At 38.1% G+C, this 16,981-nt stretch overlaps 1 protein-coding gene and 1 pseudogene across 1 annotated transcript; both read right to left on the bottom strand.

The window, feature by feature from the left end:
* Window positions 1-439: 439 nt before the first annotated feature.
* Window positions 440-2,425, bottom strand: LOC125662972 (uncharacterized; annotated as a pseudogene).
* A 5,077-nt stretch (window positions 2,426-7,502) lies between these two features.
* Window positions 7,503-10,498, bottom strand: LOC130049503 (uncharacterized). Its single transcript, XM_056147266.1, has 3 exons — window positions 10,026-10,498; window positions 9,432-9,653; window positions 7,503-8,869 (listed from the first exon to the last, which is right to left on the bottom strand). Exons 1-3 carry the CDS (start codon window positions 10,187-10,189, stop codon window positions 8,830-8,832), a joined length of 426 nt encoding a protein of 141 aa, XP_056003241.1. The 5' UTR covers window positions 10,190-10,498; the 3' UTR covers window positions 7,503-8,829.
* Between the last annotated feature and the right edge of the window lie 6,483 nt (window positions 10,499-16,981).

Here is a 16,981-nt window from a genome sequence, read left to right as displayed (position 1 = left end):
GTAAGAAAAACCCTTGAGTGTGAAGGTACCATAAATGGAACAGATGGTGTATGTCTCCTGATCAACGAGGGATGAATATGTTAGGTTTCATGAAAAGGGTCCCTATTACATGCCAAACCCCTGTAGCCCAGTTTTCGACCAGTCTTTAATTCCAAAGCCCCCATATCCTTCAACCGTTTCTTCGGTAAGAGTTGTTAGATAAACACATCCTATGGCATATTTAGTTTTGTTCGTTTTATTGAAGATTGGCACTTCATACTTTGCAGAGCGGACTGATCTTGTCCCATCTCCCATATCTATCGAAGTATCCAGATTTTTCAGCAAGCACACAAATTTAAAGATGAACATAAAGTGGTTGTAGAGCTGATCCTCATTTTCTTGAGTACTTCTCCAAGAAACATTACTCAAACTTGTCACAGTATGTTGATGAAGTAGTTTCTCATGTAATTTTACACTGTGTAAGTGACTGAAATCGGTAATAATTCTCGGTAGATTCTGGATCATCAAGCACATTCCTGAGCGGTTCAAACATGTCTTCTTTGTTTTCAAACATGTACTTCTTTACAATCCTGCAGCATGTTTCATTCAGCCAACAATTGTTTTCTTCAACAGTCTTCTCTTGAAAATTACTTGGCAACCACTGATGTTTATCCTCTACATTCGTTTCCTGAATGAACAATGAGCAACATATGGCATCAAATACTACATAATATAGTAATTTGTGTGCACGGAAAGAATTTTTCATTTTTCTTTTACATTCAACAGAATTTTAAAATAATACATTATTCCTCTCTGCTGATGATTCTTGTTTAAAGGTTGACTTGCATATGGCCTGAAATGAAAAGAATTAAATATAGTTTCTAACAATCAAAGCTGCTTTATTCAGGTTAAGTGCATAAACTATCTACAAACAATATATATCTTATAGTCACACAAACAGGGTTATTCAATACAGGTATGACTTGTATAAGGAATACATATAATTTGTTTCTATTCTACATCCCAAAATAAGAGATTTCTCAAGATGTCTGCAATACTCTAACATAAAAGTTACTAACATACAATCCTATTTCAAACAAGAGGCCCATGGACCACATCGCTCACATGAGTCACCTTGGCCCATATCTGAAGATTTTTCATATATATTTGCATGTAAACCCTTAGTCCTTATTATGGTCCCAACTACCCCTGGAGGCCACGCTTTTTGCAAACTTGAATCTACACTACGTCAGAAAGCTTTCATGTAAATGTCAACTGCTTTGACCCAATGGTTCTTGAGAAGACGATTTTCCCAATATTTGTATGTAGAACTTTGACCCCCCCCCCCCCCACTTGTGGCCCCATCTTACCCCCCGGGGGTCATGATTTGAACAAACTTGAATCTGCATTATATCAGAAAGTTTTCTTGTAAATATCAGCTTTTCTGACTCGGTGGTTATTGAGAAGATTTTAACTTTATATTTGTATGTAAAACTTTGATCCCCCTTGTGGCCCCGATTTGAACAAACTTGAATCTGCACTATGTCAGGAAGTTTTCATGTAAAAATCAGCTTTTCTGGCTCAGTGGTTAGAAGATTTTTAAATGACCCCACTCTATTTTTGCGATTATCTCCCCTTTGAAAGGGACATGGCTCTTTATTTGAGCAAACTTGAAAGCCCTTCACCCAAGGATGCTTTTGGCCAAGTTTGTTTGAAATTGGCCCAGTGGTTTTCAATAAGTCGAAAATGTGAAAAGTTTACAGACGGACGACGGACAAAATGTGATCAGAAAAGCTTACTTGAACCTTCAGTTCAGGTGAGCTAAAAATGATATTCCCATTGTATTATATACCTCAAGAAAATTCTTCAATCTCTGATATAAAACCCTGTAGCTTTACATTTGTAACTTAGAAGTCTCTGCATTTTCCATTGCTCGTTGTGCTCCTTGAACACGCTCATCTGTCAACCTGTCCCCTAAAAATAAAATTCAAACATGAGGCCCCAAATACACGGTATTATATTCAAGGTAAGTAAATTGCATGTAAACTTTTACTACACCAACCTCCAAAGAAGACTTTATCAATTACTTCATCATCATCAAAGGGTACATATTTCTGTCAACAACTTCAATAGCTGGATCACCTCCTGATTCTTTGTCTCATTACAGTTAAAAAGTCCCAAAGGAAACTGAAGATAGACATAAATCAGGTTAAATGTGCAGGCAGATGCAAGTATTTTACTTGCAAATTGAAATGGTGATCAAGGGTTGATGATATTATATAAGTTAGTATATATATAACTTATATAAGTCAATGTTATAATACAACAATTTAAATCATAACGTTTTCTTGATATCACACATTTTCAAATGTTTATTGTTAATTGTGCAAATTGCCTTCTTCTTCATGCCAACTGTATCGCTGTGTTCATGCTGCAAATGCATGGGGTATATATATCAACCATGGCTTTGTTGATCTGTTCTACATTCTGGACGACTGATGTTGCTACCAGAAAAGTTAATTCTTGAATTAACATTTCTTGTTCTTTCAGGGATGGTATGTAAGCACTGATAGAAAGTCTTCTTTCTGCTTCAGGTCTAGGAGTAGGGATAATCCTATCAACGACTGCTATGATATGAAATAAATGCAAAGATAATGTCTTATTCTGACTGGTTCTATAAAACGGCACAATGTTCTTATCCCAATTGTCTCCAATTAGCTGGTACTTCTGTTTATCTCCATTTGCCTATTTCTCTTTCAAACACATTATCTCTCTATCCAGGTGATCTTCCCATGACAAAAGTTTGTTCTGGATGGAACGTGATGTACAGACACCCATCTTTGCAATTCTCTCAATATCCTAAAATTAGCCACAAGTTTTATAATCTATATCATCTTTGTAAACAGTCAACAAGAGCCCTACAGAATACAATTAAGAAAAATGCTGATAGATTTACAGAACTGATTTTTGTTCAACTATTACTTACCGGTAAATCTTAAAATATATGGCATCCTACTGTGACCTTTGATAACATGAATAACAAACTTTTGTGATTGTGTAACCATCGTGCTTATGAAAAACTTACACGGTACCAATTTTGATGCACCAGATGCGCATTTCGACAAATAATGTCTCTCCAGTGATGCTCAACCGAAATGTTTAAAATCCGAAATGACAATGAAGTTTTAGAGCTATTAAAGAGAAAAACTGTGCCAAAAGTGGAGTCAAATTCCTCCAAGGATAAGAGCCGTGCGTGAGGGAGGTAATCCTTAATTTTGAAATGAATTTCTAAATTGTATAACAGCAATTAAATATACATCCGTATTTTCAAGCTAGTAACAAGTACTTAGCTACTGGGCTGTAGAGACCCTCGGGACTATCAGTCCACCAGCAGAGTCCTCGACCCAGGGGTCATAATGTAAAACTTATACGGTACCAATTTTGATGCACCATATGCGAATTTCGACAAATATTTCTTCAGTGATGCTCAACCAAAATGTTTGAAATCCGAAATGACAATGAAGTTTGGGAGCTATTATAGAGAACAACAGTGTGCCAAAAAAGTGGAGATTATACATTGTACATATCAGGTTCTATGCATCGAAAATTTACTTTTAACAAGATACACATCAAAGCAGCATTATACTTATATATACCAGTGTTTGCTATTAATCATAAACTTTAGTAAATAATAACTGTACATCCTGGTTACACATCAGCAAAATGTACTGATCTGCCCAGCGAGTGGAACCAGTGTTTTATAAAGAACGTCAAGGCTGCAGAAGTATCAACAATTAAATTCTACAAACAGTCTGCCCAAGAGAAACTGAAGTCATCACAACAGAAAGGAAAGCCATTACCTCAACCATCAACAGTGTCTGACCAAATGAAATTTCTTGATGGGCTCAGTGCATTAAAGACAAACTCCGCTGGACTCAGTGCTTCCAAGGAGCATTGTGAACCCTTTATTGGACTTAGTCATCAACATAATACAAACAACTGCCACCCAGTCTACGCGAGTTGTTTAAAGACAATACAAGTCTTAGCCAGGAAAATCTTCCAGATATGTGTGCCAGAACTGCAGTTACTGTAACGAAAGAGTAAATAGAATATGTGGAGGAAATGACCAGTAACCAATCCCGTTCCACTACATGGCATGACATGCGTGTTGGGAAGGATAACAGTATCTGTGGTAGGAGAGAGTATAACCAGCAATGGATAGAATCCACCGATTTCTATTGTGAAGAAAATTAGTGTTCCACAAAACAGACCATTGAGAGTGTCAGCCATAGAATAGGGAAACACACATGACGATGTTTTAAGTTATACACCTTCAGTCATCATCAAGCTAAAGGAAAAAACTTAAGGAAACATCCTCAGGTCATATTTACCTGGCACCGACGTCAAAATGAACCACATTGATGGAACTGCAACAAAAGTAGGACTTTTTATCCATCCCAAAAAGGCATTCATAGGAGCCTTACCAAATGGAATGACTAAGTGCTGCTGTTGAGGGAAAGGGGTTCTTGAAATCAAAAACCCATACAAGTACAAGGACACAGGTCTGGACTCGGCCATTTCATCCGAGAAGTCCTTTTACTTGCGTGGTACATATCTAGGGCTCACGGCGGGTGTGACCGGTTGACAGGGGATACTTACTCCTCCTAGGCACCTGATCCCACCTCTAGTGTGTCCAGGGGTCCGCGTTTGCCCAACAATCTATTTTGTATTGCTTGTAGGAGTTATGAGATTGATCACTGTTCATTATCTTCACCTTCCACATGCACTGAAAGCAAACAATAAGTACTTTGCACAAGTGCAGCTGCAGATAAACGTGTGTGTTGTAGACTATGCGGACTTCATGATATGGACCCCTATCGACTGTGTAATAACAGGAATAGAGCGTGACCCCACTTTCATTCTGAAGTGATAAAGCTGGAGACCTTCTGGACACACCACATTCTATGGTCATTGTAACGATCTAGTTGGTCAATACAACCTATCGTTGGGTCAAATACTGTCTGACGTGTTTCATACTTATTGTTAGGCCGTTCTTGAAACACTGATTTTGACTACGGATATTGAAAAAAAGTAGATAACTCCGAGTGGCTTGCACGGAATGAATCCGACCGGATTATATATTGATGTGTGGAGCTGTAGCATCGTTTCAATTTTCTTGCAATACACTCATTTTCGTGGAGTAGCTCCGATTACCTGCAGAATGGAACTTTTCGGGGGAAAGCTAAATGGATTCAATTATGCTTTAGTTTAGATTTGCTTTGAGGACAGATAAACACACTTGAAGATGGACCAGGATGTTTAACATTCACAGCAAATCATGTGCGTGATCTGATGGCGAAATATACCGATGCAGACAAGCTTACTAGAGACTGTGTATGCGATTCCACACTTCGTAGAAATTGGACTACCCTATGAGAATGGTGGTGTTATAGCAATTCTGATCGATGTCCGTCATGGGGGTAGGGGTAGGAGACATGCGAAAGATACAAACGTTGTGTGTATCGGCCAGGACACCAACAAAGTTCTGAAAGAGCAGCACATCACAAAAGATGATGACCAGTGTACACAAAGACACGATCTGCTAGGAAATATACGACTTCTTTGACAGCGAGATATCGTCTGCTGGTGGCCCAGTTACCATCTGCACCCATGCCAATGACAGGAACACGAGCATCAACAAGTTCATTCGCGAGGAAAGACCAGACAACCAATCAAAACGATACCTGGAACGCTGCAAAGTCCGTAGAAAAGGAAATGTGCAAAGTGGCCAAGGGTGCGCGGAAACGCCACGGGAAGACTTGGCATGGCAGCTTTTTAACAAAGTCCACTCGGAAAGAACCCACGTACAATACTGAGAAAATGCGATTTACATGTGTCAGTATTATGATCACGTCTTGACAACATCGTTCCACACTACCAAAAAAAAAAAAAAAAAAACCCGACCATGTGCGCTGCCCACCCCAAAGTAGATGAACAACACACCCAACTACGAGCCAAACCAACTTATCCTCACAGATCATGCTGCGGGGAAACTTCTTACAGACGCAATTCATAGGTTCGTGGTGTACAAGTTTCCAGAAGATTGTGTGTACACATTGGACACGTTCAATGATGTTCTTAAAGTGTCTATGACGTTAAAATACAAGTGTATGTTTTTTGACGCAGTGGAATAAATAAAAACGATATGTCGAAAAATTACGTTGATTTTCTGTTTAGTAAGCGAGATATAGGTCAAAAAGTGATCTTCGCTCGAATACACACCTTTCGACATCTATAACGAGGCTGTTGCTGGTATTCCGGACATGACGTCACAACACATGTTCGGCGCAATTCTGAGTTTGTTTATATCGTGGAGGTAATCGTGGAAGAATGACTGCTAAAGTATCTGGACGTATGTGTGTTGTTGCAGGCTGCAACAATAGACAATCAGACAGTGCTTCCGTGCACGTTTTCCCGAAGGAAGAGCGATAGCGTGCTGCGTAGACTCGTTTCGTAAAACTGGCAGGTGCTGAATGGAGTGGTCCGTCCAATCACACCGTGATTTGTTCCGCACATTTCAACCCCGATTGCTTTGAACCCCAGTATTCCTTGATGAGGGAGTATGATATGACGGTCAAGAGACGTCTGTGTGCAGGATCGGTACCGTCCATCTACCCCATAAGAAAACGGGACAACCTCAACGAGGCATTCTTGTCGTCCCCAACCCCAGAGCACTCGGTTGTAGCCAAACGGGAAAGAAACAGGGTTTGATACAATTTTCAAACTATCAAAGATATCATTATAAGAGAATTTTTACCATGATTAATCTTGAAATACAGGCCAATAGGAACTGGGGCATCCTTTATGCTATATAGCATTAAGGCAGTATATACATTATGATTACAATTGAAAACCATAATTAGAGTTAGACTTGCAACACATTGTGGGAAAATTAGGAATATAAAGTACATTCTGGCAAATGTTCAGTATATATACATGTAATATTCCTCTGGCAAATTAATGGTATATTTACTATTGATTCCTAACATTTGTATTGTATATTTTAGGTTCTAGCTGAATTACTTGGTCCTGATCAAGCCACTGAGGAAAGAGAAAATGAGGGCATGGATACAGGATGTATGATGGTAGCCGCAGACACTCTGGGTCCATCTGGTCCAGATCCAGCTACATGTGTAAGTAATAACTAAAGGGATGGGGAGAGGGGTTAAAGTCAGTATTTTAAAATGAGAATGTGTTAATCTCTATATGATTTAATGAACAACACTACTATTTACTAAATTGATATTTCCCATATCAGTTCATGTACATTTGGTACCATTACTCGATTAGGTATTGTGTGCATTTATGATCGGGTTCGGGATCTTACAATCTCGACACCATGAATACACAACTCAGACAAAGCAAGATGTTTGTGTTGAGGTGTATTTACTAAGGTTTATTTGCGTGTGTTGACAATTAGACATTGTCATTCATCTGCCTTATCACTCGTCTCATGAAATATATTTTCTTTTATCAGAATCAGCATGAAGAAAAAAAAACCACATCATGCCAGACAACAGGCCCTCGTACAAGAAGTGTCAGAGTGCAAGTTTCTGCAAATTTGAAAGAGAAAGGTATGTTTCTGTTTTGATAGCGTTTGTTTTCCAGTTATTAAACTGGATCTTTATGTTTAAATTTTTAGCAGCAATTTTCATAAATATATTGTCAAATATAATACAGTACATTAAAAAAATATGAATATGATTAATAAGAGGTGATTATTTAATTAAAAGATGCATGCAAATCTTTGATTATAAACCAATTAAAATGTTATAGAATGTGTAGGTCACAGACAGTGAACTCATTCTCTGTCTTTTATCAAGGTGTTCAAGCAGAGCTACAACCAAGAATGAGGAGTATCGGAGTGCAGTTTAATGGGAGAGATGATATCCCAGACTCGCAACCCCCCCCCCCCCCTTTATTATTTTGTACTTGGTAAATCATAAAAATTATGATTAGATTTATACTACCAAAAATATACATTATATTATAGCCTAATGATAGCTGCCATTCACTACAACGAGAATGCATCCAGGTCACAAGCTACTACTAGAGATGGTGACCTGCAGTACAAGATAAGTTTCCCAAAATTTAAGCAGGGCGACTATAATGTTCGGAAGGTTACAGTGGAGCCTACATACAGTACCTATCACATAATCAGTTTCTTATGGTCACTTAGGCCAAAATATATATATATGTTGGTTTCCACTTTCACATCAACATTTTTAACGGTAGGTAGGTTGTTGGTTTTCATTATTTGTTGAATTATTCTTATGCCCCAGAGATTGAAGAACCTTCGTGCATTGAAATTCAGTCAACTTCAGCCGGTGCTAGTAATATGCAATTTCCGAGTTGCCCAATAGTTCTTTCTCTTTGTGCAACTCTTACGCACAGCGAGATGCAAAAGTATGAATGCAGACTTAATACAAAATTTATGTTGGTAACATAAATTAGGGTTTTTGAAAGTTCAGGTAGGTAGTGCGTCCCAATATACTGTCATGGATAATCCGATGAATCCATTTTTAGGGTTAGACAGGAAAGTGGAAGCCAACATACATTTTTTGGCCTTATCAAGACAAGTAGAAATGAAATCATGACTAACAATTGTTTATCGATACATAACAGTATTGTACAGTACAATAAAAAAAATTAACATCAAAAGCAAAAGAACTTTAAATATGTAGAATGTTTCTGATCTTCTTTAACATTTCAGAATACACATCAACACTGATGATGGAAACCCTAAAATCAGCTACTGCGACAATGCTGGAACCCGTTGCCTGCCTGCCATTAGTGAAGCCACCTCCTCTGTGCAGCGCATTCATGCATCCTGAAAAAGAGGAGGCAGTGTGTAATTTCAAGTCACGGTTTTGTAGGAAGGAGACAAGTGTGTGACAGTTTCGACCTGTAGTAACTAGTTGGACTTGATAGGAAATTACATTATATATATTGCTATAAATAGATTAGTTGTAAACTTTCCTAGTACATATACAGTGTTTAGTTATTGTAAATTGAGAAGTTAGCATATTGTGCATTTTACTCTAGTGACATTTTGTAGAGACTTTGCTTGTATATAAACTCCTGTCCCCTCTTACCCTATCCCTTGACTCTTTAATGGGAACATGAAAGCAGGGTCCACATCCCGTTCCATGGTTCAAATTTATTTTTGTAGCCGATACTTTCCTTTTCATAACTTTACAGTGAAAAGGTTTCTTTTTTCAGTTTGTCATTATTTTAGTAGCATAATGGTGATTAATAACAGTAGGTGTAATTAGCTTTTCATATCCCAATCACATGTACAGTAGAAAACCACTTATTTGTATAAACACTTATGAATGTGTTCATGTACACCTTTGTTTCCAGACTATTTAAAATGAAGTAAAAGTTCTTACTCTTCAATGCTGGTCTGTAATTCTCCATACTGGGAGCGGTACTGATAGTAGGCTGTCTCAAGCACATACACATCTAGGCACACCGATGAGAATCCAGGATGCTGAGTGATGCAGGAAAGCTTTCGGTCGGATGAATCCTTTTTCCTGTTGACTCTGTCAATTTCACAACAGCAGATGCTCTCCCTCTGTGTAGGCATTAGTACACAGTATCCACAAGTACACCTACAAATCATATAGTTATACACAAATTCCGTGTCTATGCAAGTCTAAATATTTATCTTTATTTACAAGATTCTATTATTAACGGTATTTAGTATTTTTGTTACTGTTGTTATGGACGTAACTCACAAATCTGAAGCCAATAAACAATATATATTAGAAAATATACGGCTTGGATACACGACTATCCCGCTTGTCCATTAGATATATACTTTATACCCTATATAGAATGTTCTATCGTTAAAATGATTTAAACAGATAAAGACACGAATTTTTATATTCGTTTATTTAGAATGTACCACTTTTTGAAAACTAATAAAGTTTTGGAGTAGAAAAAATTGTAAGCAGGCTATATCAAAGTCAATTTCAATATACCAATCGGTGTTGTCCAGTCTCGGCTGATCTTCGTCGCTTCCCCCAAGCGAGGAATCTTGCTCGCTTTCATTCGATTCAGAAGCCTCAGGTTCAAACTGGTAAGGAACAATGTCCTGCAGGTCTTCTCCGTCGCTATCGTCACAAGATGAGACTTCAAACGACATGTGAAGTCAGATGTCGGAGGAAGTTGACGATCTGCTATCTCTATGTCTTACGTTGGCCATTTTGAAACTGATGTGTTGTGACGTCACAGACCCCAATCGCAATATATAGTAAAACCGGAAGTGCTGCTGATTGGTTTTGAGCAGGTGCGAAAATCGGCAATTTTAACCGTGGATATCTCGCTTATAAAGGCACTTAGAAGCGTGAGACTTTCGAATCTGTATTTTATCAATAAAGATACATCAGTTCAGACTAACTTACATTTTGACTTCATGGACACTTTAAATATATCTTATTTTTGATAGGAGATGAGTCTTGTGATTATGGACCCATTTATCCTACATTTACAGCATATATTCCAAATTGACTAGGGATGCAAGCACACCACAAGATATGAATAACCCTACGGCCATGCAGCCAACAGACAAGTTTATTCTCTGGATCTATGGCAGACTTCACAGAGAGGACAGGCGTGTTGTGACTCCAGGCGTGTTGTGACTCAGAGTAATGAGGAACAAGTATCCGGGCCCAAATGTTAACTATAAAGGATGTAGGAGCTGTGTGGAATGTTATTTTGATTACCTGATCTCTTTTTTCTAATCTGTTTCACAGCACTCGCTGAGTTTCGAATAAAATCATCATTTTTTGTAATGAATACGTCCTCGTTACGGTGGATCAATTTACTAAGTGGGTCGAGTGTGTGCCACTCCCCTCGGATTTCAAACATTTGGTTGAGCATCAATGAAGAGACATTATTTGTCGAAATGCGCATCTGGTGCATCAAAATTGATACCGTATAAGTTTTACATGAGAAAATTAAGACTTGTATTTGGTCGTGTCAAAAACTTCAAAATGGGCAGTGACCTCGTTTGGAATATTTGATGATGGGAAACAATGGATTGTCTTGCCAGGTGGTGCCCGGCGACCACTTCTCAAAGCGTACAGTTTTGCTGAACGGTGAGTTATGCTTGTAGGTTACCCCCCCCCCCCCCCCCCCCCCCCAACACCTGATTTAAAAAGGAAAAGTCATGAATTTGACTTCCATAAGTACATGCTAACCATTTTTCAAATCTTCCATTGTTGTCAGTATAAGGTGCTATTTGGCGATAATCATTTGTTACCCTAGTACTGAAATATGATACGACATCACCCTTTTAATAAGCCACACGAACAGCAGTGATATCTGTCCCAGCTAACTTTGGGAGGTGTAACCTTACTTCGTCGCAGGAATATGCATCAATCATTCTTTGATTTGAAAATACTTGTGTCTTAAAGGTACATCTTTCAATGTTTTAGTATAAACATATCCAATGTCACTCAGTGCAAAATACTTTATTGTCGGATATTTTACACACACACACTCTATCTAGCCATTTCCTCGTTGTTTTCAACTTGTCCAATAGTTACATCCTTCAATGTTTTAGTAAACATATTCACATCTCAAACAAAAAGAACTGGATTGATGTTGGTTGTTGGAAAAACATACTGACTGAATTCAGTTTCTCCACACCTTGCTGCCAGTTGAGTGATGTCAGCTGATAATCCTGAAAAAGTATGTTTACCAGTTGGAATGATCGTCAGTTCGTCGCACTTCCTGCATCTCACATACCGTAAGCTGGCTAGTCCATAACGTCTCTCTTTCTCAGTCAACAAGATCCAAAGGCGTATGACACAGAAAGCACCCTCTTTGCAAATGATCCACCAGAATTGAAACTTCAACAACTCTTCTGCCTTGGAACAGGTCAAATGTCTCTTTATTTTCATCATATTCATCTACCTGTGCTAGTGGATCTTCGCTGTTGACATCGATGAAGTTAGGGTGGTTGTTATTTTCATCGGTACATGTGCTAATGGTTGTAGTAGCAGTAGACGAGGCTTTCTTGAACCGACCTTTCTTATCTCTTTCTCGTATACAATTCCCCTCCATTTCCGTTTGTTTACATCTGTGAATTCTTATTCTTTTTTCAAAGAAGAGTTCCAAAAAATATAAATGCCGGAATTTATGATACGAATAAACTTTCTCCGGATTTTACGCGAGTTACCAAACATTGCTGAGGATTGGAGTCCCTTAAAAAAATAACAAAATATCGTTTTATTAAGTTATCTAACTACACAATACAATAAAAAAAAATACCACCCAAAAACAACAAAACTATAGACACAAAATGCACACGATACCCAACACTTTTCTCACCAACGATAAACACGGAGAACCATTTAAGCGCAATCCACATAAAAAAAAATATATAATGAGCCACGGAGATTTCATTTATAACGCTAAATGTTGGCACTAAAATCACGTGCGCATCAAGGGATTTTAGAATATTCACTGAGGTAAATGCCGTGCACGAATCGGCCGATAACACAGGACAGTTTGATTGGTGTATGTATGGACGAGATTTACGAACACCCAAACTGCATGAATTTTTTAATTGAACACCTTTAGTCACCTATGTCCAAGCAGTTACCCAAGCGGTTTTAACATTGCTACGATAAATCTTATCTTTCATGTTTGGTACCAAAGCTGTCCGTAAATAGAGTTTTAATAGCGAAGGTAATCACACTATGCTGAACACTCAGGTGGTTGAGAAATTATTTCTTCGATTATCAAAATATGAAAAATGAAGTAAATTTCATAGAGTACAATGTCTAAATAAACATTATTTAATTGTTTATCACTGGCTTATATACGGGGTATTCACCTGTATTGATGTCGCTAGATCTATCGAAGCGTGATCAGTCAAGCGTCTCTAATCCCCAAACAGACCAGGAAATTTACGTGGTGACTGCCTCAGGCAGTTAAGGTGTGAATGGCTTATTATTTAGAGAATCATTATTGAATAATTAGGGGTTTATTACGTTCTTGTCGGAATTTTTACAACGTAATACCGAGTCCCGGCATCTTAGGACAACGTAATAACGAGGTCTATTTTATATAGGGTTGTTAAGAAATGGTTTTGTGCTTTGAAATTCCAACGTAATATGCGGACTAACGTATTAAAGGGGGGACGTAATAACGGGGTTCCACTGTAACTTGAAGATTGGATGCAGCAAGAAGTTTGGCGATATATTAAATGAGGAACGGTTTCCGGAATGAGATCCGAGTTTTTATTCCGGAATTTCCGATTTTTGCCGAAAAAAATGATAGGGTCGGCAAATCAGCTTTAAAAAAAAATAGGGTCGGTAGGGAAACCGGAACCACATATTTTTATTTTGGCCTCACCTTGCATCCAGATGAAAAAGAAGAACTTGATACATTGTGAGAATTGGTTAAAAGCATAAGAGGGATATTAAAATCCCGCATTAGACACATGAAAACAAAAGTACGTACCATCTATCCTTCTGTGTTTAGTAAACCAGAAGTGATAAAAGAATTAGATAGCTGACAAAGCTAGTAACAATATTGTCTTTGTTTGTAAGGCTCATTATTACAACTGTATTTTAAACGAACTTGGCATTAATTCCACTTTTGGTAATCATACTTATACTCCAACTGCCCTTTCAAAAGATGAAATTCTTCAAAACCATGCTTCAGTTTTAGACACATGAGCATCACTGAAGAGACATTATTTGTCGAAATGCGCATCTGGTGCATCAAAATTGGTACCATATAAGTTTTACACATTTAATATTCCAGTCAATGGGTCGAATGAATATGAGTTACCGTACCTATAGTGGATTCCTAAACTACATAAAAACCCTTACAAAGATACATTGCTGGATCCAGTAAGTGCTCTACCAAGCCCCTATCTTTGCTCCTCACGAAAATGTTAACAGCTGTGAAGGAGAAACTTCAAACGTACTGTGCGACTACATATGCCAGAAGGGGTTTAATCAAATGTGGATTCTAAAAAACTTTTAGTAAACTTGAAATCACAGAATTTTCCCCAAATCAATAGCATTAAAACCTATGACTTTTCAACACTATACACGACCATTCCTCACGATAAATTAAAGACTAGACTTGTTGAAAGACAGTTGCTTCTTCAACAAAATCGGAAATTTTCATATCTAGTGATCTGTCATTCAAAAACTTACTTTGTTAAACACCACTCTGATTCCACGTACAAGTACTCTGAAGTTGAAATAAAAAATATGCTAGAGTTCCTCATTGACAATATCTTCGTGGTCTTTGGTGATCAGGTCTTCCAACAGTCTGTTGGAATTCCAATGGGCACGAATTGTGCTCCTTTGTTAGCTGACCTGTTTTTATATTCATATGAAGCAGAATTTATTCAAAAACTTCTACGTGAGAGGAAAAAATCTCTCGCTGTGACCTTCAATTCGACTTTTAGATATATCGATGACGTTTTGTCTATTAACAATGATAGCTTTCATTCATATGTCGATTTGATATATCCCTGTGAGCTCGAAATAAAGGACACCACAGAGTCGTCCACTTCTGCTTCATACTTATATATTTTATTGAAAGTAGACATTAACGGCAAACTGACAACTCAACTGTATGACAAACGGGATGATTTCAATTTCTCCATCGTCAACTTCCCATATTTGTGTAGCAATATTCCATTATCACCTGCATATGGTGTTTATATATATCAACTGATTCGATATGCAAGAGCTTGTTCTGGATATAGTCAGTTTTTAAATCGAGGTAAGCTACTGACAAACAAGTTGATGGTACAGGGATTTCAACAGTCTCGATTGAAGTCAGCATTTCGCAAATTCTATGGTCGTTATAACGATCTAGTTCGTCAATACAACCTCGCATTGGGTCAAATGCTGTCTGACGTGTTTCATACCGATTGTTAGGCCGTTCTCTGCACACTGATTTTGTGCGGATAACTCCGTTTACCTGATCAGGATATGGGGCTCACGGCCGGTGTGACCGGTCAACAGGGGATGCTTACTCCTCCTAGGCACCTGATCCCACCTCTGGTGTGTCCAGGGGTCCGTGTTTACCCAACTATCTATTTTGTATTGCTTGTGGGAGTTATGAGATTGATCACTGTTCGTTATCTTCACCTTGCATACTGCTGTCGTGGAATTTATGACTGATGAATGTAAGGCGAAGATAACGAACAATGATCAATCTCCTAACTCCTATAAGCAATACAAAATAGATAGTTTGGCAAACACGGACCCCTGGACACACCAGGGGTGGAATTATGTGCCTAGTAGGAGTAAGCATCCCCTGTCGACCGGTCATACCCTGCCGTGAGCCCTAAACCCTAACCAGGTGAATATCAAAGTAAACTGATGACGTCGTCATAAGTATACATCGAGTGACCATGACATATGGAAAGAATTCAATAACTGCACAATGCAAATATCGACAAAATGTGGATAATTTGAAGTATAACTTATGAAGAATATATGTAAAACACTGAAATTTTATTAATATTATAAAAGGAAATTACTTTTATTCATTCACAATTTTGTTTAACAGGAAGAAACACTCCAAGAATGTCGTTGACCCGGGTTAGAATAGGTCCTCGGTACTCCTCGCGGGTTGTAATAGGTCCTCGGTTGTCGTAAGAGACAACTAATGGAGGAAAGTCCTTCGGATGAGACCACAATAGCCGAAGTCCCGTGTCACAGGAGGTGTGGCACGATCAAGTTCCCTCCCTGTTTGAAGGCCCTAAACGCCGAGCATAGGTCGAAATTTTGCAGCCTACTGGCAATGGTGCCGTCTCCATACGAGTATAAAATTCTCGAGAGAAACGAAAACAACTAAAAAATATTCAGTTAACCATTTCAATATTCAGGTATTATTCAATTTCTGGCTATTGTCTATTACAAATACTTAAACTGCTGCAGTGCAGACTGTGACTTGGCTACCTTTTTTCATGTCGAGATACGGTTTTTGTTGTTGTCAAGATAATAGAGGTCGCGACGTCTTTTCTTTTTAACCCCCATAGAACCCCAGAAATACCCCCAAAATAAAACCCCTGAAATACCCCGAAAGAACTCAATAAAATAAGTGTTACCTGGTTTAGATTTATACAGGTTTTGTACACAAAGTTGGGGGTACCCCCCCCCCCCCTTTTTTTTTTTGGTCAAGACTTCTTTTTTTATAGATATTTTGCACGGTACCTAGTCTTGTTTGCTTTCTCTATAAAACATCATCCGCTCCCACAAACGAAACGCAAAGTTTATGTGTGTGTGTCGGGCGGGGGGATGGGAAGGATCACGATAGAAGGGTGTCACACTTCAAGGAGACATTACAAATGGCATCGGCCAGTATTATGTGGTGCGCTCCGTTATAGAGCATGGAGTTCAGGTCCTATTAAATAGCCTAGTATTTTGTCCTTTAGTTAGATATTTTCCGATATTTAAGTTTCATCTCTCAATCCTCTAAATGATACACAGCTATAACTGACGTGTTTACACAAGGCGACAGATGAGACTTATTAATAGTAAGAGTTAACAAATTCGTTCCCTCTTCTGAATTGTTAAGTCGATCTCATATTGTTTGCCTAACTATCTATTTTGTATTGCTTGTAGGAGTTATGAGATTGATCACTGTTCGTTATCTTCACCTTGCATTTCAGAATAGGCGGGTTGAGGATAAAGGGAATGCTTATAGTAATCACAAAATACGTATCATAACAATGAATATTAATTGGAATTTATATCCCGCGCAACGGTACAGGATAAGAAAGTACAGTGATTCAAGCAGTTTCGGATTTCAAGCAGTTCCGGATTTTTAAAAATAAAAACAATGGAATTAAATAATTAAAAAATTCTGTTTTACACGAATTTTAGTGTGAATACAAATGTGTTCACTGTAGATGTTTATGACGGTAAACCGAGTTCCGAGCATCCGTTTT

This window comes from Ostrea edulis, chromosome 8 (assembly GCF_947568905.1).
Source record: "Ostrea edulis chromosome 8, xbOstEdul1.1, whole genome shotgun sequence".
Taxonomy (NCBI): Eukaryota; Metazoa; Mollusca; class Bivalvia; order Ostreida; family Ostreidae; genus Ostrea; species Ostrea edulis.
The sequence above is the reverse complement of the archived record's forward strand: the minus strand, read 5'-3'. Positions and strand labels throughout refer to the sequence as shown.